We start from the raw sequence: 21368 nt of genomic DNA on the forward strand, positions 1-21368 counted from the left end.
CGAGTCTTTAAAAATCCATCGCCAATATGAAAAGAGCGCAGTGGGTTAGGGCATCTTCTTCACTCCTCCCGCGAACTGCAGCCGGGCGGATGACGCAATGGGCATGGCGGTGCTCGTGATTGGCCTGGTCGGGGGGATGCTTTGTTGTTGAATAAGAGAGGTTATAGATAAGGGTAAAGATATAGATTATACAGAAATATAAAGAGGCAGGTTAATACATAAGAGGTGGAGATCGTGGATATTGGCTATATCTGCAGTATATGGAACTATTGTAGAGATCATACTATCCGCATTACTTCATTACAAGCATAACAAACATCAGAGAAAGGAAATACACCGTAATATGAAAATCAGATACGAATCATCGACATAGACCAAAATGCTAAACTAATCTAATTTTCCTCCTCGCCTATGCTCTTGCTCACCGCCTGCTTCTCCAGCCGCCCCTTCTCATCCTCATCCTCAACCTGCTCCACAACCTCAACAATCTTCCCCTTGATCCTCATCGGCCCCGGCACCCCGTTCTTATACTTCTTCCCCGCGCCCAACACCCGCACCCCTGTCGCGCCCACGACTTTAATCGCCGCCGCCACCTGCGCCGCCTGCCGCACCGTCCCGCTCAGCGCCATGTCGGCCTGCTTATAACTCTGGCAAAACATGTTGAGCGCGCTCTTACACGGCCCCACGCCGCCGGGCACGCTCCTTGCGACCGCGGCGTCGGTGATGCCGGTGCTCGATTGCTCCGTCAGCGGGTGCACGAGGAACCTGCGCAGGTCGTGTCCGGGACACCAGACCATCGGCGTCATCACGCCGGACTCGGTGCCGAGCTTGACGGTGTTGACGGTGTCGCGCCGCGTGGACTTCACGGGCTGGATGTCGAACCCAAACAGGTAGTTTGCCTTGCGCGCGCAGCCAATATGGACTAATCATACATCGTTAGCACCTCCTCCTTCCTCATAAAAAAATCAGGTAGATCCACAACTCACAGGTATCATGACAAACAGGACAACTAGTGCACGACCCATTCGCGCGTCCTTGACAGATCTTGCACACACTCACATACCGCGCCTTGGGAATCAGCCCGATACCCTCGACGACGCGCATGCTGTACGAGTCCGTGAACTTGATCTCGGGTATGAACACAGCGCACAGGACGTGCGCCCAGTTGTGTCCCGACGTAGGTTTCAGCGGGTCCCGAGGCGAGCGCTCGGCGTGTGGGATTTCTTTCTGTAGAAGGGAAGGGCATAGCACACAATTGTAGTTCTAAATACAGAAGATTAGTTTCCGCAAATGTTGATTCTATCAGTTGACTCTAAACTCACCATCGATCTCGAAGGATTCCGATCGTTCTGACACGGCTCGCAAAGCCATTTCCTCCGTATCTCGCGCACTCCATAGCACGACGCATGCACCCGCATCTTGCAACTATGGCACGTCAGCAACACACTGCCCGCCTCGTCGCTCCGGTCACACACGCCGCACGTCGAAGGAAGCATCGACACATCAATCATCGGCGGCCCCTTCTTCTTTGAAAGCGCGGGACTCGACGGCGTCGACCCGACCGCTGCTGGGCTTGCTTGGATCGTGGTGCCAGCTACCACCGCCGTCGTCGAGGACTTTCGACTGCTTGGCTTTGCCGCTGGTGCTTCTATCTTTGGTAACTCGATCTCGGACTCGGACTCACACACAATTGGATCCACATCCTCCTCGTCGTCCGAATACTCAGTCTCGTACCGATTGCCCTCTTCCAGCTCTCGCAGCACTTCCTCTTCAACCTTGCGTTTCTGCCCATGCGAACTGCGCTGATGAGACTTCCGCAGCACCTCGTTCGGATTCTCCCACACAACAGCGTACCGTCTCCACAGCTCCGCACAGCGGATACACAGCGCGACCGCAGGATTCGTCTTCACAACAGGGAACCCCGGCGCTCGTCGCCAGGCGCGCGAGTGGCTTGTCTGGCAGAACTTACACTTGAACCCTTGCTTCTTCTCGCGCACTTTCGCCATGTCGAACGCAGAGTCGTCCTGCGAATCCGCAACGCCGTCCACCAGCGCGGCCTTATCGTCCGCTTTTTGCTTGTCGGCGCCTTTCTTCACCTTGCGGCCAACAAAGTTATCCCAGATGCGGTGCCCGTTCGCCGTCTTCTTCCACAGGTAGTAGAACCGCACGATATCGGCTGGCGAAACCGTGCCGACGTGCTTACACACCGGGTGTAGCTCGGACCCGTATTTACCCACGCCTTCCTCGAACTTTGCAATCTCGTCCTTCGTAAGCGTCGGCTCCTTCAGCGACTTGCGTGTAAACTTTGAAACCTTCTTCAGCGCCTCGTTCGCGTCGAACTTGCAGCTCATCAGCGCCGCAAGCGAGTTATCCATGAAATTCGCCGACGCGGGCGACATGCTCAGCTTGGTCGCGTACGACGCTGCCGACTTTAAAAACTCTGCAATCTTGGCGTCCACATCCGAGACCTCGTCTTCTGTCGGCATTTTCCAGCGCAGCGTCGCCGTCGTATCACCCCCGCGCTCAATGTGGCCTACTGGACGCACTTGCACCCAGGGGTCGTCAAGCGATAGCGCTGGCTGCGGTTCGACGGATGACTCGGCCGGTTGCGAGGATGAGGAGACAGCGTCAACGGCTGCTTCTGTAGCTCCTTCCTCGCTCTCAGCAGCAGCAGCAGCGGCGGCAGCAGCAGCGGCAGCGGCAGCTTTCTTACCAACAGATCTGTTTGCTTTCTTCTTGGGTTTTGGAGGGTTGCGCTCGATAAACTGTACAGGCCGACCTCCCCACTCCGGCACAAGCGCCTGATGCTTATTCCCGATTCTCGAGGCTGCTCTCGGGAATATTCTGTCGTTGTTTTCCAGCACTTCCTGCAGATTGCAGTGCATGCCCAGGTACCTGTACGGCCATAGCTGGATTTCGTGTTTTTGCTCGTTCGTAAGTTTGTCGTCCGAGACCTTGAAGACCGGAAGATCTGGCGGCACGAAATCGTCTTCCGGCGGCACGTCCGGTACACCACTCTCTCCATTGGCTGAGGGACCGTCGACCGTCATCGCCGAGGGATCGTCGAACGACTCCTCGCCTGGTTCAGGCAGCAAGCGGCCTTTGCTCTCGCGCATCTTCCGTTCGCGGTCTCGGCTGCAGGCCGCGCACGCCCACGCAAATCCACGCGTGGGCTTTCGTAGCAACCGCGGACGTACGCAGCCCATGTGGTAATAATTCCCGCAGACAGCGCACGAGACGGATTCGTCTGGCGGACACCATAGTTCGCATCTGACGCAGCTCCGCGCGACCGCGCAGAGATCTTTACTACGGCCGATCTCGACCACGCCAAACCTGACCTTTTCGCACAGAACCTTGGCGAAATCCGCGGGAACGTTCAGGATCTGCTCGGTGGGTACCATTTCGTAGAATCGGCAGATATATCGGTCGTACAGCTTATCGAACCAGAATTGATTCGGCACTTTGCGGTATTCCAGAATATCTTTGATATGAGCTCTGTGTGTGACTGTGTTTCTACCACGTATGCTTAGCAACGGACAGACGTCGGAGTGCATGGTCGCATATAGCAGCCGGGAGTCGTTCGATCGCGTTGGGATCTCGCGCGGACGATAGAACCAATTCACGCGCACTTTGTATCTGTCCAGCACTGCAAATTCGTCATCACCAGAGGTAGAGGCTGCGTGCGATTCGGGGCGTTCTATGAACTCCATGATTCGGCCAATGTAGTAGGGCTCACCCGGCGGTTCGGCAACAAGGAACACAGTGTCTGCAAAGATCAGTCAGTTATCACTCAAACAGAACAACAAAAAAGAAAACGTACCATTAGGCGAATACTGAGTTCCGTCTTGTAGAACGAGAACGCCATCACTGGTAATTTTGGCATTGGCGAAATCGGGCACGTTTGTGGTAAACCCCAGTTTCGTCGACGAGGAGGTGGAAGATTTTCGACGCGACTGAGAAGAGGAGACGGAAAGCTTTTTTGACCGATCAGGCAGCTGAAATGGTGGAGTACTGCTTGTCGATTTATTCCGACGGGGCTGATCAGAGGATCCTGTAGTGGTAGCGGTGGTGGTGGTGGTGGTGGTGGTTGTGGAAGGCGCCAAGGAGCGCACGTCTTTTCCTCGTTTTCTGCCAGAGTTGACTGTAGATGCTGGATCGCCGTTATTCTGTAGTGATTTCTTCTGCTTCCCGCTCGATGGACTTGACTTTGGGGCTTTTTCCCGAGCAATCGAAGACACCCGCTTTGCAGAGCCCGAGGTCGAAGTTTTCCTGCGTTTCGTGGCCGGGCTATCTGCTCCTCGCGCAGGCGCTGTCGGGTCTGGCGATGTGCTTGGCTCGGTCATGTCTGAGGCGCTCTTTTTCCGCTTGAGAAAGAGCGAGAGATCGTCGTCGTCGTCGTAGTCCTCTGCGTAGCTGATACGTTCGGAACGGCGTCGGCGAGAGCTCGCGATTGAGGATGGCTCTGCAGGAGGCGGCTGCTGAGGGGCGGCGTCGACGGCGGAAGAGGCCGTGGAGGACGCGGGTGGGATCTCGCTAGCGTCGATGCTGCTCGGAGGATTGTGAGCGGATGTTGGCGAGGCGGACCGTGGTCGAGGCGGTTCTGGCGCGCTGGTGGCAGGAGAGTCGCGCGCCGGTGACCGCGAGTCCGCGGGCGGACGCGCATCGCCGTCGTGCGTCGAGGCCATTGCAGGAAGATCCAGAGGCAAACGCAGAGAGGGCGAGAGGGACTGCCAGCGGCGGAAAGGGAGTGTTTGCTCAGAGGGGAGGGAGGAGAGGAAGGGAGGGAGGGAAGTGAGGGAAGAAAAGGAAATGGAGAAGAGAAGTAAGGGCAGAGAGAAAGGAGATAGAGCTCAACGGCCACGGCGAGTAGGTGATCATAATTTGCTCTTTCCGCAGCGCAGTCCGCTCGACCAGGAGATTTATGTATTTTGCTTTGCAGTGGATCTGGCCAGGCTATTGTTTATATATCTGATATGTATTATTGTAGCTCTACGATAGAAGACGTGGAATCCCGTGGCCCGGCCCCAGGTCCGCACGTGTGCATGAGTGCGCGAGCTGAGTAAGGGGAGAGATCTCAGCGCTGCAGCACCCAGCTTTATACAGCGCAGTGGTTTAACTGGCATTGCAAAGTGATGCTGAGAGGGGGTTGGATGAGGTATGGCGGGGGGTGAAATCGCGTATCAGGCGTGTAGGCACTTTCTGACGTCTCAGAAAGGCGGTCGCTCTGGCAGTCTAGGGAGAGGTCTCTAGTCAGCTATATCAGATGCAGGAGATGACATACCACAGATGTGCACATATACTTGATTGCAAGTATCGACAGTGCAATGCACACCGGGAACAATCTCAATCTCTGGAAATGCCGTGGAAAAGCCGGGCGCCTGCCGTGGTTGACGGTAAAAATGAAGCGGGAAGCGGACGTGAGGGCTGCATGATCAGAGCATTCTGGACCGGAGTAAAGAGACAAGCAGGATAAAAAAAGCATAGCTAGATGTTTCGAGGCACAGCACAAAGAGACTCAACGGTTTCTGCAAACAGCAGCATCCTGCAGAGGTGGCCAACATGAAATCCATCAGATATCTCAGCTCAGGTGATTAGAACCCCAGACGACCAGCTCCAAGACCAAGAACATCTCTCACCGAGCAGCTTCAGCACAATTCCTGCTCGGCACACCGCACACAATCCTCCAGCACAATCTACTCCATCTCCACCGCTTCTCCGCCCTCCTCCTCCTCCTCCTCCTCCCCCTCCTCCATCAACCAACATCCGCTCCGAGAAACCAATTAACCCACAACCCTCGCCCGTGTTTAGATTTGCACCAAAGCAGAACCCCGAACCCTCAAATAGGCTTCCAACGCAGTTCGCACCGTTTCTGGCCTCCTCGCTTCAACAAGCACAAAAACACGTAAATAGAGCCCCTGTCTCGAGTCAACACCACCTGCTTCTCGTCTGCTTCACAGTCAAAAGCCAATGGAGCGCTCCAGCAGCAGGATGTCCGCCAAGGGACTCCCGCCGTCGCCCTCCCCGCGATCAAAGACCCCCTCGCGAATGGCTATGTACTCGAACTCGCCGCGTCCCCCGTCGGCGCGTGGGTTCGTCGCCGATATCAACGTCGGCGATCTTGTCTACATCCCGGCTGGTCGTCGAGGCGTTGTTTTGTTTGTTGGAAAGGTTCACGGGAAATCTGGCGAGTTTGCGGGCATTGATCTGCTGGGCGAGGATGCCGCGTTCGGAAAGAACGATGGCTCTGTTGAAGGGTACTATCATCATCTCATTTATTCTACCGTCCCAGGCTTCCCTCCGCATTCTCATACAGCCTACTAACTAACCACTTCTCGCGCAGCGTCCGCTACTTTAGCGCGTCTCATCCGTCCTCGGGTATTTTCGTCCCTATCGCAAAGGTCTCTCACAACAAGCCTGCCCTCGACAGCTGTCCGCCGACTCCAAATACCCCCCGGTCCCGCTCTGTCCTCGGCCGCCCTTCGTCCGTCCTCGATCACCACACAATGTCTCCTATGGCAGCTCCGAATCTGAAAACCGCTGCCGGTCATACTCCCGCGCGACGGACTTCAATGGCTCAGATTCCAACAACAGCTCCCCGCAGCGCTTCTCGCACCTCCATGACTCGCCCGGCTGCAACGCCCACTACGACTCGCACTGTCGCGTCTGATCGTGCGCGGGCAACAACGCCCTCTGCAGCCATCCGAAGAAAATCAGCCGTGCCCTCTGTGCCTTCCTTGCCTTCATCAACTCCGAAAACAGTCAACAGACGGCAGACTACGGCCACGCATGCAGCTCCGGGAAGTATATTTGCAACCGACGATTCTGATGTTCGATCAGACGGTTCAGCTCCGAACGATGAAGCAATTGCTTCACTAAAAGCCGAGCTCGAAAGTTCTGCCTCCAAGCTTGCTGATCGCGATGCCGAGATTCAGAGACAAAACGAAGCCCTGCAGGATTTGCAGAACGCGCTCGCGGAATACACCCTTTTGTCAGACAGCTTGCAGATGTCGAAACCAGCCGGAGACGAAAGCTCGCGCAATTCTGCGGGCGATACGGAAGATGGCGATGCTACAAAACGCGAGCTGGATCTGCGAGAACTTCTTCTCGATAAGGAAAACAAGCTCACCCAGCTACAAAGCGAGCTTGATGCCAAACGCTCAGAGTTTCGGCAAACTCTGGAAACGCTCGAGCAGGCTAATATGGCTACGAATCAGATGTACGAGCTACAAATCGAGGAGCTCTCGAGCAAAATACAAGCGGCCGATGGCGTTGTCAATGATATAGCTCCGTTAGAGGCACTGATTTCGGAGCTCGAAGCAGATCTGGAGCGGTCAAGATCCGTGGAATCACAAGTGTTGGAGAAACTTTCTAATGCAGAGGCCCAAAACAAGGAGAAAGATCAACTGATAACAAACCTCAAGAAGCAAACTGCCGCAATGGCCGAAGGCGCGACGTCCAACACTGCACCTTTAGAAGAAATGATTACCGAGCTTGAGACGAATCTGAAACAAGCGAAGGCAACCGAGGCGCAACTGCGGAGCCAGCTCAATGAATATGAGGCCAAGATCGATCAGGAACGGAAGACGATCATGGATCTCGAGACCGAGAAAGCGTTGGCGGCGAATGACATCTCGTTCTACACCAAGCCGCTTGAAACTAAAATCTCCGAGCTAGAGCAAAAGTTACAAGAGAACGTGGCGTCTGAGAACAGGGTTAGAGAGAAATTCGTCGAAGTCGAGGCGGAGATCAAGGAAAAAGACCGGATAATCGTCAACCTGCAACGCCAGATCGACGCGCTATGTTCCGCCACGGCCGGCGAGGATCAGGAACAGCTTGTGTCTGCAAAGAAACGACAAGAGAAGCTAGAAAAAGAGATATCCTCACTGGAGCATATAGTCGAGTCCAAAGTCTTCCACGAGCAGGAACTTGAGCGCGAACTATCCTCTTTGCGCGAGCAGCTCTCGTCCGCCACGGACGACGTTGCAAGCGGACGCTCGCAAGTTGAGAAACTGCAGCAGCAACTCCAAGACGCGGCATCCCACCCTTCGGCAAAGAGTCCTCTCAAGCCTGCTTCGAGCGTCAGCCTCAACGGCGGAAGCATACGATCAACCGCCGCCGCCGGCCAAAACGGTAGCAGCAACGGCCTGTGGTGCGAGATTTGCGAGACCGAGGGACACGACATCATTGACTGTAAAGCTAACGGAGTCTTTGGCTTGGATGAAAACAAAACGGCTTCGAATTCGTCGCTCGGTCAGACGCAGGAGCAGCCGGTTGCGAAGAAACTGTGGTGCGCGTTATGCGAAAAGGACGGGCACTCGAGCATGGATTGTCCAGAGGGATTCTAATCTGCAGAACTTCCTAGAAAAGAATGGAGACGACGGAACTCATAGTAACACGCATGGTGCTTTTCCTTTGTTGTAACATTAGGCATAATAGTATAATAGCATAATTGATAATTGATATTCATTACTTCACAAGCCTTTGAAGCAAATAGATACAGACAACACACGCAAAAACAAAACCCAAGCAAAGAACAAAACAGCAAACAAAACAAAAAGCAAAAGAACAAACAAAACAGAACAAAAGGACAAAAGAAATTAAAAACTTTTCACAAATATTTCAAGCTGCGTCGTCATGCTTCACCTTCTTACTCCTACTATCTTGAAATCTCGTTTCCTTCTCTCTTTCCGACGTTCTCAGAAGAGACGATAGGACAATGAAAATAAAGCAAAAAGAAACAGCATGCCGCGTGACAAAAGAGTAGAGAGGTCACTATTTCAACCAACAGTCTTACAATACCTCGAGGAGATACAAGAGCAAGCGCAAGAAAGAGGTCGGCCTCACTAGTTGTGTCTAAAATTGAGCAAATGAGCAGATTTTTTGCGATTTTTTGAATTGTTGCTTTTGTTTGATTGCACAAATTCCTTGTCCGATCCCATACTTCGTCGTTTCGTCGAAATCCATCAAAATAAATAATAAAAAGAGAGAATAAAAAAATAAAAAAAACAAGAATACTAGTGGAAAAGAGAGAAGCACAAGCGCTAGAAACTATAACCCGTCATATAAAAAAATAAACCATCATTTCCGTTCCTGAAAAACACTTGCAGAAAGCTTTAGAGAACTCGCACTTAAGCGGTCTCGCCCTCGCCCTTGTTCTTCAAAAAGTCCTCGTACACAGCAACGGCCTCGTTGATCTTGACCGAGAGCGCAGAGTCGTCGTTCAGCAGTCCCAGAAGCTCAGGGATCTCCATCTCGAGAAGCATACCGGTGATCTTGCCAGCAAGCTGGGGCTGGACAGCCTCGATCTTGGGGTACAGAGCCTCACCGACAAGCTGCTTCTGGAGCTCAGGAGCAGTGGCGGCAATGGTCTCAGCAGTGATAACAGGAGCAGCGGCAGCAGCAGGGATAGGAGCGGCAGCAGCAGCCTCGTCATCACGACGCTGCTGGGGAGGGCGGTTGCCTCTCATGCCACCACGGCCCTGCTGGGGAGCGTATCCACCACGCTGGGGACGGCCCTGCTGACCGGGGGGGATCTGACCCTGGGGGATCTGCTGGGCAGGAACTCCCTGGACAGGGGGCTGTCCGGGAATGTAGCCGTTGTAGCCCATAGGAGGAACGCCGTACATCTGCAGAGGCTGGCCGTTAGGACCAGTAGGAACTCCGCGAGGAGCCCACTGCTGCTGGGGACCCTGGCCGGGTCGCGGGGCCATACCGCCCTGAGCCATGAGCATCTGGGGGTTGCCAGCGGGGAAAGGAACACCACGTCCGGAAGGAGGGGGGATGAATCCACCGGGCTGCTGTCCAGCACCGGGTCCGTAGAAGAGAGGGTTGGGGAGGTACTGGCCAGGCATGCCAGCGGCAGCGGCCTGCTGCTGGAGTCTGAGCTGGTTGCGAGCCTGGATCTGCTGCTCGAGCTGCGACTTGCGGACGTCCTTGCGCTGAGCGAGAGCGACGTAGAGAGGCTTGCCGTTGAGCATGCGCTGGTTCATCTCGGTGACAGCCTTGGTGGCCTCATCAGGCGACGAGAAGCAGACGAATCCAAAACCCTTGGACTTGTCAAACTCATCACGCATGACCTTGGCAGAGGTGATGGTTCCGTGCTCGGAGAACTCCTCGCGAAGCTTGTCATCATCGACATCATCGTCGAGGTTCTTGATGTAGAGGTTGACACCCTGGTACTTCGACATCTTCTCAAGACGAGCAGCCTCGTACTGTCTGCGGAGCTCCTCCTCACGCTCGTGCTTCTTCTGGGCACGGCCGACGTAAAGCTTCTTGCCATTGATGTCCTTGTCGTTGAGCTCATCGACGGCCTTGGCGGCGTCCTGGTGGTTCTCAAAGTTGACGAAGCCGAATCCACGCGACTTGCCCTCGTCGTCCTTGGCGAGCGAGACAGAGGTGATGGGTCCGTAGGCCTCGAACATGTCGCGGAACTGGTCATCGGTGACCTCGGAGTCGATGTTCTTGACGTAAACGTTGGTGAAGTTGGCCTTCATCTCGTCAAACTTGGACTGACGGTCCTTCTTGGCGATGTGGTGTCCGACAAAGACCTTCTTGTCGTTGAGCATCATGCCGTTGACGTGCTTGATAGCGTTGTCAGCAGCCTCGGCGGTCTCGTAGTGGACGAAACCGTATCCACGGGGCTGACCGTACTCGTCGACGGCGACCTTGCAGGACAAGATGTTGCCGAAAGCAGAGAATGTATCATGGAGAGCCTTGTTGTCGATAGCGGTGTCAAGGTTCTTGATGAAGACATTGCCGGCACCGGTCTTGCGGAGCGAGGGATCACGCTGCGACCACATGATGCGGCAGGGACGGCCCTTGATGGAGGTGTAGTTAAGCTCCTCGAGAGCACGCTCACCTGTACTGATGTTAGCATATAGTGCGAGAGATGAAAATGGAAAAAATTTGGAAAAAAAATCTCGTTGGGAGTTCTCACCATCAGCGGCATTGTGGAAGTTGACATAGGCGTAGCCGAGCGAACGTCTGGTGACGGCATCACGGCAGACACGGATGGAAGCGACCGATCCGACCTGGTTGAAAAGCTCGAAGAGCATAGCCTCAGTGACGGTAGGCTCCAGCTCGCCGACGTAGAGCGAGGCAGAGTGAGCGGGGCCGGGAGCAGGAGTAGCCTCCTTGCTCTCCTCGCCGTTGGAAGCAGCGGCGGACTCAGCGGCGGGCTCGGCAGACTCGGTGGTCTCAGCAGGGGCTGCGGCAGGAGCAGCGGCGGGGGCGGACTCCTCGGCGGCGGGGGTCTCGAGAGAGAGGTTCTTGACCTCCTCGACGGCAGCGTCAACAGCAGTGTCAGACATTTTTGGAAGCGGAAATAGGCTGGAGAAGAGCTGTTAGCAAACGGCAAACGCAGAAGCAGAGTGAGCAAGTATTAGTACCTTTTTTAGAGGTATAACGGGGAGATCAGAAGAAGATATCTGCGCGAAATAACGATTTTCTTTCCCAAGTAAAAAAAATCTCAAAACACAACGAAATTCGAATCAAAGAGGATAATTCGAACGGTAAGGAAAAGAGTAAGAAAAAGAATAGTTTTTTACTTCTTTTAAAATTTTTTTGAGGGTTTTAAGGAAACGAAAAAGGGACGGATAGGAATTTGTCGATGATGGAACACGCAGAGTGAAAAAAATTGGAAGATGAAATTTTGTGTCGTGGGCCGGAGCTTATGCAGGCTGTGGTTTGGCGGTTATGCCATAAGTAAGTAACAGATTATGTCATCAATTTATCAGTCAGAGATTATGTAATATAATTAAGGACCATCAACTGAGATCCATAAACTCGGGCAGCTCGCCTTCGGTCCCTGCTATCGCCTGCGCAATCTCCTCAATGCCCTGGGCAGACGTCTCCGGGACACCCTGATCGTCGGGCATGCTGTCCATCATCGCCATAAACATGTTCCCGTCCTGCTCCTGGCTCGGTTTCTCGGCTGCACTCGCATCGCCGTCCATCATCTGCATAAAGTCCTGCATGTCTGATACATCAATGACTTCCTTCATGTCCTGTAGCTGCTCTGGCAGCGCCTCTTGTAATTCGTTGGCCGCGTCGTTGGTAGACTCTGGCAGGGCTGAGAGATCGCCTGTATTTGATTCGAGAGTGTCTGCTGGTGCCGAGACCTTTTGGTCTATCTCCATCTGATCAACTTCAGCTGGCTGCAGAGATGTACTCTGATTTGTAGCTATTGTAGCCGCCTCAGGCTCAATCTTGATGTCTGGCAACGGACTATCAAGATTCGGCTCCTTTGCCAATTCCAACACAGAAGGTGGAGCCGGAATCGAGGTAACGACGTCCACATTTGTATCTTGCTTTGAATTGATTGACAATTCGTCGTCCCGTAGCACGCCTTTTCTACCTAGAAGGTCTTTTCCCAGGTTTGATAAGTTCTCGAGGAGCAATCTAGACAAAGGTTGATCAGTCATGTGCCTAGAGATAGTATAAACCTGCTTCACTAGAATACATGATCCTCACCTCTTCTTCTCAACCTTGGTCTTCAACTGAATGATCTCATTGTTCTGTGTCTCAATAGACTCAACATCTCCAAGCTGAGCCAGCCTTGTCCGCACGCGATTCAGGTTTATCCTAATCCGCCCTGCCTCGTTCGGAACGTCCTTTGCAACAAGCGATCCCTGCGAGACTCGTTCCAAAAGATCAACAAGATCAGGCAGGAAATCAAAGTCCGCGTGCGAGAGTTTTGCGCTCATGGCTTGCGCTGTCGGGGTGGAGGTTGTAGATAGGTTCTGGCGCAGTTCCTTCACGAGCTCTCTGATCTGACACCGACGACTGACTTAACGCATTTCCGACGCGCTTGAGCAGATATCTCCACTCTGAAACAACCACGATATGTCCAGCAGAGACTGATTATTGCCGCAGTCGCTAATAGCAACCAAACTCACTGCGTCAACGGAGGTCCAGGTGAAATTCGAGATGTGCATAAATGCGACGCATCACGTGAGGGCTGTGCCATCTCCACCGCCTCGCTTCTGATGAGCCGGTCCGCTATCTGCAGATTCCATCTCGACTCAACTTCTCTCGACTCCAGCTACTCTCTTCCAGCGAGGTCAATTGATTCCAGCTCGATTGTCTTATTTTCTAGAACTATTCTATAGATCCTCATCCGCAGTGCCGTCGATCTCCGCTGACTTCACATCTCCCCGCTGCAATCTAATCTCTATCTCCTAAATGTCTCTCGAATCCGCTCTAGAAGAGGAGCGCATCGAGATCCTCAAGCTTCTGCACAAGGACGAGGATGCGCAGCCTCTGCAACTTCCGGTGCTTCCGCAGCGGGTCTCGCGATCTGCCTCTCCCATGCGCTTCGGACGGCACAAGTCAAAGTCCAAATCACCCTCTGAGGCCGCTAACGGCGGTCTACCTGGTGTTCCGCCGGGAGGAAAGATCACTCAATCTGCGCTTGTGAAGAACTTTCATAATCTCTCACCAGCTGCTCAGGAGCTACTTCTCTCGACCTCTGCGGTTCCGGAATTACTCAAGGCTTCCGCGGAGCCGAAACAAAGCTCGGATCGCGAGCGAAGACCGTCTTCCTCTGCCCTAGAGGCTCCCAAGTCAATGCTGCTTCCTTCTGCTGGTCCTGAGCTGGCTCCCTATCCTTCTATCCATGGACCCACTAGTCACCCTGCCAATCACCGTCGCGCTTCATCATTTGGAGCCGACGGAGGCCCGCTTCGGAAATACAAGTCCGCCGACGACACGCAGCAGTCGGTTATCGCCTATCTGACCGAGTCCGGACCTGCACCTTCCCCTCCCACTCCCGGGTCTCCTCTGACGCCCACCTTTTCCTCATCTACCTCTCGCTCACGCTCTCCTGCCGCACGCCGCAAATCTTCGTCCGGCGCCCCGGTTGAGGAGGACTTTTCGACCGCGTACAGACGACTGTCACGAAATGCGCTGCTCAAGGCCGGTAGCAAACTCGCTCCCGATGCGCCAAAGAATATGGAAGACCGTCTAGAGAAAGACGAAGAGGACGAGGATGGTGCTATCGCGGACTCGTCTTCCTCAGACGATCAAGACGATGACTCTGATTCCGGTTCTGATATCGAGGACACGGTCTCGCGACAGGCGGGTATGCGCCGCGCACCGCAGAGTTTACTTGCGGCGATGGAAGACGAGCGCAAGGCTGTTACCACCAGCAAGCGATATACCGTGCAATCTCTGATCACGGCTCCGCCGCCTTCTCATATCGATGGCGCGTTCGCCAGCTACAAGCGGCATCTCATCCACCCCAAGACCGCTTTCGATCTCGTCGACGACGCACTCAAGGATTCGCCGTATACTTCGGATAAAGAAGAAGCTGCGGATATCCGCAAGGCGGTGAACATGCCAGTCAAGGTCTCTGATATCGAGTCAAACCGGGCGGCGGGGCGCGTCCTGCGCACTATCACCCGCGGTGATTTCAAGAGCGTGAGCAGTGATCCCTCTGTTAAAAAGCGGTCGTATATCGTCGCGACCGATGCGTCTCCCGAGTCGATGTACGCTCTTGAATGGACGGTCGGCACCATTCTTCGCGACGGTAATATCATGTACGCTGTTTGCGCACTCGAGGAGCCCGAAGAAGGCGAAAAGCCCGAGAAAGGAGGTGCGCCGATGGACGAGGCCGGTCGCGAGCAAGAACGGCTTTCGATCGCGAAGGAGATCTCGTCAAATATTGTGAAATTGCTCAAGAAGACGCGACTTCAGGTCGAGTGCGTGGTCGAGGTGATGCACTGCAAATCTCCCAAGCACCTGATTTGCGACGTGATCGACTACCTTTCGCCCACGATGGTCATCTTGGGTTCCCGCGGACGCTCGGCGCTCAAGGGTATTTTGCTCGGCAGTTTTTCGAATTATCTGGTGACGAAGAGTAGTGTCCCGGTCATGGTTGCGCGAAGGAAGTTGAAGAAGTCGAAGCATCAGACTATACCTGCCAAGTTTTCAAATAATCTGAGAGAAGGAGTGTCAAGTCTGAGCATGGCGAAGGTCGACTAATGCTCTTTTATTTTCTTTTTGTTATTTCTGCATTCTCCACTTTGTCTATGTTTTGGTTCTCTTGGATTTGTTGCGTTCAGTTAGTTGTCATGTTCCGGCGTATAGTAAATCTTATCAAACTATGTTCATGTAGACTATTTCTAATATGCACCCAATAACGCCTAAAGCAAATACAAAAAAAGCATCAGACTGAACTTTTCTCTACCGATGACGGTCCCAAACCCCTTTCTTCTTCCGCTTCGCCTGACTATAATCCCCACCGCCCAGATCCCAGTTCTCACCCATGAACTCGTCTGATCTCGGTTTCCTCTTCTTCTTGCCATCCTCCGCCAAACGCACGAAGTTCGATTCCTCATACCCTCGCACTCTATCCTCCTTTACCTGCGCCATCTGCGTCCGCGTGCCACCCCGGCCGTGGTTCAACACGTTCGAGCCGACAGAGACTTCAGCCTCGGGCGCGAGCGACGTGCTCTGCGCGATGTACTCCTCTAGAGCACGGTTTTTCTGCACGCGCTGTCGCTGCGCTTTGTCTACTGGACCAGACATGTTGCGCGTAGAGGGAAGTTTTGTGGGATTGATTTTTGGCGGGACGTATTTCTTTGGAGCAGAGGCTTTGGAGAATGAAGAGGTCGATGAGGCCTCGGGTTCTGAGGAGACGAGGAGGTTCGGACGGGGTTTGTAGGAGAGTGGCAGATCGTCCAACTCTTCTTGCTCCTCATCGTCTTCTTTCTCGTCCTCGTCCTCACTAGCGTCGTCGTCATCATCCTCGGCCGAACTCTCGGAATCGCTTCCGCTGTGCTTCAAAGTCTTTGTGACCGCCTTCGGCGGGTTGTTCGCAGCGCGCAGCAGCTTCTGGATCTGATACTCAATCTTCTTCTCCAGCGGCTTGATCCCTCGTTCAAGAACGACGCGGTCCGTGACCAACAGCTTTCTAATTTCAAGATCAAGTTCGGCAGGCGCCATCTCGTTGTTGTCGCCGCCGGCCTCGTTCTCCTCGTCGCTGCTCTTGCTACTACTTTCCTCCTTCTCCGACAGCGTAGACAAAGCAAACAGCGAACGCACTCCCAAATTATGCAAGTACCCCGCCATCGAATTCGCCTTCAAGCTCAGCAGCGAGACGCCCGGAGACCCTTTCCCCAGCTGCTCGAGATCGTCTGACGCAAGCAGCTTCTTGACGCTCGCGGAGGTGGCGTCGACCGAGGCCACCGTGGCCTTCAGAGCTGCCAATAGCTCGTCTGATTTTGACACCGAGAGCTGTGTGTCTGCAGACATTTCTGAAGACGGCGCCATGTTCTGCATGTATAGAAAGCTGCGAGGATAAAAGCTGGTGAAGGCGAACAGGTTTACAAGAAAAAAAAATTGGGAGGTTGTGATCTGCTGGGAACTCCCAGTGTGACCAGACGTGACTTGTGGATCACATCTCAACCACCGATCATCGCGCTCATCAACGATCACGACAGCGAATCTCCAGCCATCCGAAACCCGCCCCGAGCAGCACGAACAGGGAACGAATAAGTCGCCAAAAAGGATAGCAGCAGCGAGGGTCTTGTTTGAGTTGCAGAGAAATGTCCGCGTCGCAGCTGAACGCTGTGACGCGCGTGAACCTACCGCCGCGAAAGGTTCCGTGCAAGTTCTATATGTCCGGGGTATGCCGACGCGGATCAGCTTGTTGGTTCAAGCACGGGAACGAGAGTAAGGAGCTGCCATCTTTGAACGCGACTTTTACTCAGCACGAGGAGAGGGGGGGTGAGGCGGAGACAGAGGAGGAGGGCGGTGAGGCGGCGGGTGCTGCGGCGGAGGTGATGATTGATCAGAGCGCGCCCGAGTCGGATGATACAAGGAGGAAGCCTGCTGAGGAAGGCCAGGACACCTGCTGCATCTGTCTTGAGGTTCCAAAAGTTTACGGACTGCTGTTGAACTGCAGCCATGTTTTCTGCGTTGACTGCGTTCGCACTTGGCGGAAACAGGAGGGAATGGGCTCTATCATCGTTCGCACTGCCGCGGCCGATACTACATCGCAGCCTCCCAACGCTGGTGCAGCGCGGCGCATGAGCGTCACGTCGCTCGGTACGCATGATGAGAGAGGCGACTTTACTGATGGTACTGGCGCCAACCAAGTGCTGCATCGAAGCGATCTATCAAAGTGCTGCCCTCTCTGCCGACAGCTTTCAGACTTCATCGTCCCATCCGCACAGCTCCCCGTCGACCCGTCCGAGGCCGACAAGTCGCCCGAACGACTGACAAAGCAGGAGATTATCGACAACTACCTGACGACGCTGAAGCACATCCCATGCAAGCATTTCAAGCGCAACCGGATCTGCCAGTTTGGCAACGACTGCTTCTACTCGCACGCCATCGCGCAGACTCCCGCGCCCGTGCCGGACTTTGTGAAAAAGTCGCTGCGGGGCGAGTCTGCGGTGCCGGCGACGGCGGCGTTCCCAAAGTCGCTGCGCAGACAGCGGAAGCCTGTTACATGGGAATACGTGTTTAATTCGACGGAGCTAGCTGCTGTCGCGAGAAGATATCATCAAGCTAGATATTCAGCGGCGTGAGGATTATTGCTATTTAAGGGATGGGAGGTATCTGATAGCGATGGTGGGTATGCAGGTGTTTTTGATTATATTTGGCTGCTCGGGATCTATAGGAATTGTTTACCTTTTCATAATGTTATTTTTTAATAATCATTCCTTGTAGTCTATAACGCGTCGATAGGATCATGTAAAGGCATCGACAATTCGAGCAATTCAGCAATAAAACAGCAACAGGGATCACTTTGAGTTCTTGAAAATAACGTTGACACCTGAGTTATTCCACATAGTCATCGCCATATGTCTATACGGCATGCCCCCATTTCTCGCGTCCTTCTCGACACTGTCGGCGTTCTCGACCGTATCATACTCCTGCAGCAGTCTGACAATGACGTAGCCGGCCTCAGTCAAGGCGTACTGCTGACCCAAGCAGATGCGCGGGCCGCCGTTGAAGGGCAAGAATTCCCATGTCCATGACTTGCCGGTTGACCAGCGCTCGGGCTTGAACTCGAGCGCGTCGGCACCAAAGTACTCTGGTCGGCGGTGCATGGCGCCGACAGAGTAGACGACGGTGGTGCCAGCGGGAAGAACGATGGGCGATAGGCCGTCGGGGCCGCCGCCGCGTGGGAGAGTGGTGTCTTTGTTTGCGCGACGCATGTTGAGCGGCACGGGCGGGAACAGACGCAGGGCCTCGTTGATGACGCCGCGGAGGTAGACCATGCCTTTCAGGGTCTCGAAAGTGACGGGCTTGCTGTCGCCAGCAGGACCGTACGTGGCGAGGATCTCCTCGCGCAGTTTGGCGGCAATGTCGGGGTGTCTGGCAAGTAGGTAAAACGTCCAGGTTAGGAGCGAGGCAGTGGTATCGCGACCGGCGAGGATGACGCTGAGCATGTTGTCGCGCAACTCGATGGGGTCCTGGGTATCCTTTGCGAGCTCACGGAGGAAGACGTAGCGGGTGTCGTCGGTCTCACCTTTCTCGTTCTTGTTGTGTTCAAGCGATTTCTGCACGTAGTAATCGACGAACGCGTGCACGGTCTTGATCGCGTCCGTCAACTGCTTTGGACGCACAAGGAAGTAGAGACCCTGGGCAATAACACGCTTGTGTAGTCCCTCCTGAGCGATCCTGAACGCGGACGAGAACTGTTCTCTAAAATCATCCATGTGCGAGTCAGGTTTGTTCTTGACGAGACTGTCGAGCGACTCGCCAAACAAAAAGTCGGTCGAGGCATCGAGCGTGAGCTTTGAAAACATATCGTGCATCTCGAGCGGCATGCCGTCGGCCTCGCGCACCCACTCCATAAAGTTCTTGACGTGGACCTCCATCGACGACGCAAGATCGGCAACGACCTGCTGTCTCGTGAATTGGGGTCGCAGGAGCGAGCGCGTGTGACTCCAGGTAGCGCCGTTTGCGGTGAAGATGCCGCGGCCGAGGAGGATGCCGTACGCGCCGGTGGTGGCCTGCTCGAAGTCCTCGAACTGGGTCGCCAGCATTGCGCGGATGTTGTCGGGGTCGCAGGTGTTGATGACATCGGACATGAGGGTGCGCTTCCAGAAGGTCTTGCTGTGCTCCTTGTACCAGCGGTCGGAGAGATCGAGGGTGGTGCCTTCTTTTGCGGCGGCGGTGAGGGCTTTGAAAGTCGAGAGGCCGACGACGTCGGAGGGGAACCAGGGGGCGGGTTGGGCACCTCGTTCGCGGGCTAGTTTAGCAAGAGCGAGTTTCTGCTGGATACGCGCGAGGATGCGGTAGAGCACGAAGGCAGCGAGGAGGACGATGATGCGGTGGTCCATTTTTGGATGGAGATATTGTTTGACAGAGACAGGAGAAGATAGACAGAAGAGACAGGAGAAGAAACAGGAAGAGCGGAGGCTTAAGAAGAGGCTGTCGGAGCCACGGCGATGTTGAGACTGTTGAGTCTTTTCCAGATTTGGGGAGGAGGAAGAGAAAGATAACAGTGGCTGCTGGCTGCTGGCTGCCTACGAGCCTCCGTCAGCCACCTCGGTCTGTGCCTCGGTCCCAGCGCAGGGCTCGTAAGCTGTCGGACTCAACCTCGGCAGGTTTGATAGAAGAAGGTGCCGTAGATCCATGTTATTGCTGTTAGTAGAGGCGTTGATAGCAGCAGCAGCAGCAGCAGCAGTCAATCCCAGTCCGTGGTTCGCAGGTGCACCGTTGAGCTTCTTGCATCCACCCCGACGAACTGTACTCAACTGTGCCCAACTGCGCTCAAGGTGCTCAAGCCAACTCCGGCTGCCCCCTGCAATTACCCAAGCTCTGCCTTTATTTGCCGTTACTTGCAGACCAGATCATTGGCTCATGGCTCAGGAGCTGAGTAATGGAAATTGACTGACCAACTCAAGCACTTTCTTGGCTTCTCTTGGATCCGGTACCGGCCCTGCGGCGTTGCGGCTCAGGGCAGATAGGCGAACCCCAAACGAGAGCTTAACTGTTGCTACTTCTTCTCCAGCAGTTACTGATGACATCAAACAGCATCGTGGTTGTTGCAGATATAAATCCAAGCTGACTACGGCTTCTGACTACAGCTTACATCTGCGGATCAACTTCACTTCACTTCTCTTCACTGCATTGCAGCTTGGTATAAATACAATCTACAGCAATCATGCTTCTGTCCCTTTCCCCCCGTCACTATCTGTCGCCTCCGCCTCTGCCTCTGGCCAGTTGTGTGTCATCTCTCTCGCATACCTCCCCGCGTTCTCGTACTCCGCCCTCGTGATCGGTCCATGCTTATACTCCAGCGCATACGCCTTCTCTCTCTGTATCAGGTACAAGTAGTTTGTATAAACCGTCTTCACATAATCATGCTGGAACTGGCATTTCTGGCATCCGGCTCCAGCATCATACAGACCCCGTGTGTTTTCATGCGTGTGTGTGAATGGGAAAAGGCGGCAATCGTCTAGGTCATTGCGCAGCATTTTGCGCAGCTCGGGCGGGAATTTCACCAGAAGCGAGTAGATTTCTTGCCGGTTTGGCCCGTTGGCTGCAAACGGGCCGTCATAGTACTGTGGACGGAGTTCGGGCGAGTCTTCGAGGATACTGGGGATGTAGGATGCAGTTGGTAGAGTCTCGTGTGCTGTGTCTTTATCTGCGAGTGATCTACTGTTGACTGTTGAATCTCCTGCTTCTTCTACCTTCCCGCCCCATGATTCGTTGTCTAATATAGAATCCCAAACGCTCTCTCCAACAGTTTCCCAGTTGCCGACGATATTTTCTTGCAAGACGTCTGGACTAGACAACACGGCTGAATCCATTGCTGGCTGATCTGTATTGACTGACCTTGCTGAACTGCCGACTGTATCTGCATCTCTGACCGAGCTTATTGATATTGAAACAGACGTCGCACCCGCTGTATCGACATACATCAGAGAGTTGAGCGTGTTCAGACCCTCAGATACGCTTGTATTAATAACCGTCGATCTGCTATCTTCCTTATACTCTGATTCGAACACGACTGATACTGTCGACAGCGGCGATCTTTTGAGTTTGCTTTGTGACGCGCCGGATGAGGACCGAGAACTGCTCTCCCCGGACGAACCGCCAGGATCTGAGCCATCTGGCGGAGACGACTCCATTTCGACTTCTAGCTGTCTTTTCAGTAAAACTTCAGGACCGAGAGATAGACTATGCGGAAGAATGTTACATTAACCAATCTGACTCTGATGTACCTCGCATGGGCGTTCCAATGTCGAGCACAAACAGCAGCAAGCAGACAGACAGAATCTGCGGTGCCTGACCATGCGGAACTACCGCAGTCCTCGATTCAAACAAGCCGGAGTAGTGATTATAACAGAACACAGAAGCAGCAAAGACGCAAACAGCAACAGGAAATTCATTCAGTTTTGTTT

The 21368-nt window shown here is 54.1% G+C and overlaps 10 protein-coding genes across 10 annotated transcripts; 3 read left to right on the plus strand and 7 right to left on the minus strand.

Moving 5' to 3' along the window:
* Positions 1–103: 103 nt before the first annotated feature.
* BZA70DRAFT_275625 (uncharacterized protein) lies at positions 104–4099 on the minus strand. The gene is made up of 4 exons (XM_064912178.1): positions 3821–4099; positions 1323–3766; positions 987–1263; positions 104–922 (listed from the first exon to the last, which is right to left on the minus strand). The coding sequence occupies exons 2-4, from the start codon at positions 3708–3710 to the stop codon at positions 393–395; spliced, it is 3195 nt and encodes a 1064-aa protein (XP_064769101.1). The 5' UTR covers positions 3711–3766; positions 3821–4099; the 3' UTR covers positions 104–392.
* BZA70DRAFT_255775 (uncharacterized protein) lies at positions 3746–4099 on the minus strand (the record flags this gene model as incomplete). Its single annotated transcript, XM_064910789.1, has 1 exon — positions 3746–4099. A coding segment is annotated over one exon (320 nt), but the record flags the coding sequence as incomplete, so codon positions are not given.
* Positions 4100–5559: 1460 nt separating this feature from the next.
* BZA70DRAFT_266409 (uncharacterized protein) lies at positions 5560–8345 on the plus strand (the record flags this gene model as incomplete). Its single annotated transcript, XM_064911027.1, has 4 exons — positions 5560–5587; positions 5688–5902; positions 5965–6254; positions 6341–8345. The coding sequence occupies 4 exons, from the start codon at positions 5560–5562 to the stop codon at positions 8343–8345; spliced, it is 2538 nt and encodes an 845-aa protein (XP_064769103.1).
* A 391-nt stretch (positions 8346–8736) lies between these two features.
* BZA70DRAFT_123199 (uncharacterized protein) lies at positions 8737–11643 on the minus strand. Its single transcript, XM_064909517.1, has 3 exons — positions 11388–11643; positions 10937–11328; positions 8737–10858 (listed from the first exon to the last, which is right to left on the minus strand). Exons 2-3 carry the CDS (start codon positions 11307–11309, stop codon positions 9129–9131), a joined length of 2103 nt encoding a protein of 700 aa, XP_064769104.1. The 5' UTR covers positions 11310–11328; positions 11388–11643; the 3' UTR covers positions 8737–9128.
* A 1-nt stretch (position 11644) lies between these two features.
* BZA70DRAFT_123381 (uncharacterized protein) lies at positions 11645–12976 on the minus strand. Its single transcript, XM_064909518.1, has 2 exons — positions 12472–12976; positions 11645–12399 (listed from the first exon to the last, which is right to left on the minus strand). Exons 1-2 carry the CDS (start codon positions 12702–12704, stop codon positions 11766–11768), a joined length of 867 nt encoding a protein of 288 aa, XP_064769105.1. The 5' UTR covers positions 12705–12976; the 3' UTR covers positions 11645–11765.
* A 32-nt stretch (positions 12977–13008) lies between these two features.
* Positions 13009–15104, plus strand: BZA70DRAFT_275631 (uncharacterized protein). Its single transcript, XM_064912179.1, has one exon. It carries the CDS (start codon positions 13183–13185, stop codon positions 14980–14982), a length of 1800 nt encoding a protein of 599 aa, XP_064769106.1. The 5' UTR covers positions 13009–13182; the 3' UTR covers positions 14983–15104.
* Positions 15105–16358, minus strand: BZA70DRAFT_275632 (uncharacterized protein). The gene has a single exon (XM_064912180.1). It carries the CDS (start codon positions 16279–16281, stop codon positions 15184–15186), a length of 1098 nt encoding a protein of 365 aa, XP_064769107.1. The 5' UTR covers positions 16282–16358; the 3' UTR covers positions 15105–15183.
* On the plus strand, positions 16359–17671 carry BZA70DRAFT_275633 (uncharacterized protein). Its single transcript, XM_064912181.1, has one exon. It carries the CDS (start codon positions 16548–16550, stop codon positions 17532–17534), a length of 987 nt encoding a protein of 328 aa, XP_064769108.1. The 5' UTR covers positions 16359–16547; the 3' UTR covers positions 17535–17671.
* Positions 17672–19681, minus strand: BZA70DRAFT_275634 (putative cytochrome P450 alkane hydroxylase). The gene has a single exon (XM_064912182.1). The coding sequence runs from the start codon at positions 19296–19298 to the stop codon at positions 17751–17753; it is 1548 nt and encodes a 515-aa protein (XP_064769109.1). The 5' UTR covers positions 19299–19681; the 3' UTR covers positions 17672–17750.
* A 306-nt stretch (positions 19682–19987) lies between these two features.
* On the minus strand, positions 19988–21350 carry BZA70DRAFT_123192 (uncharacterized protein). The gene is made up of 2 exons (XM_064909516.1): positions 21164–21350; positions 19988–21103 (listed from the first exon to the last, which is right to left on the minus strand). The coding sequence occupies exon 2, from the start codon at positions 21093–21095 to the stop codon at positions 20124–20126; it is 972 nt and encodes a 323-aa protein (XP_064769110.1). The 5' UTR covers positions 21096–21103; positions 21164–21350; the 3' UTR covers positions 19988–20123.
* Between the last annotated feature and the right edge of the window lie 18 nt (positions 21351–21368).

The sequence above is a fragment of the Myxozyma melibiosi genome, assembly GCF_037950935.1.
Source record: "Myxozyma melibiosi strain Phaff 52-87 chromosome Unknown BZA70scaffold_3, whole genome shotgun sequence".
NCBI classification, from domain to species: domain Eukaryota; kingdom Fungi; phylum Ascomycota; class Lipomycetes; order Lipomycetales; family Lipomycetaceae; genus Myxozyma; species Myxozyma melibiosi.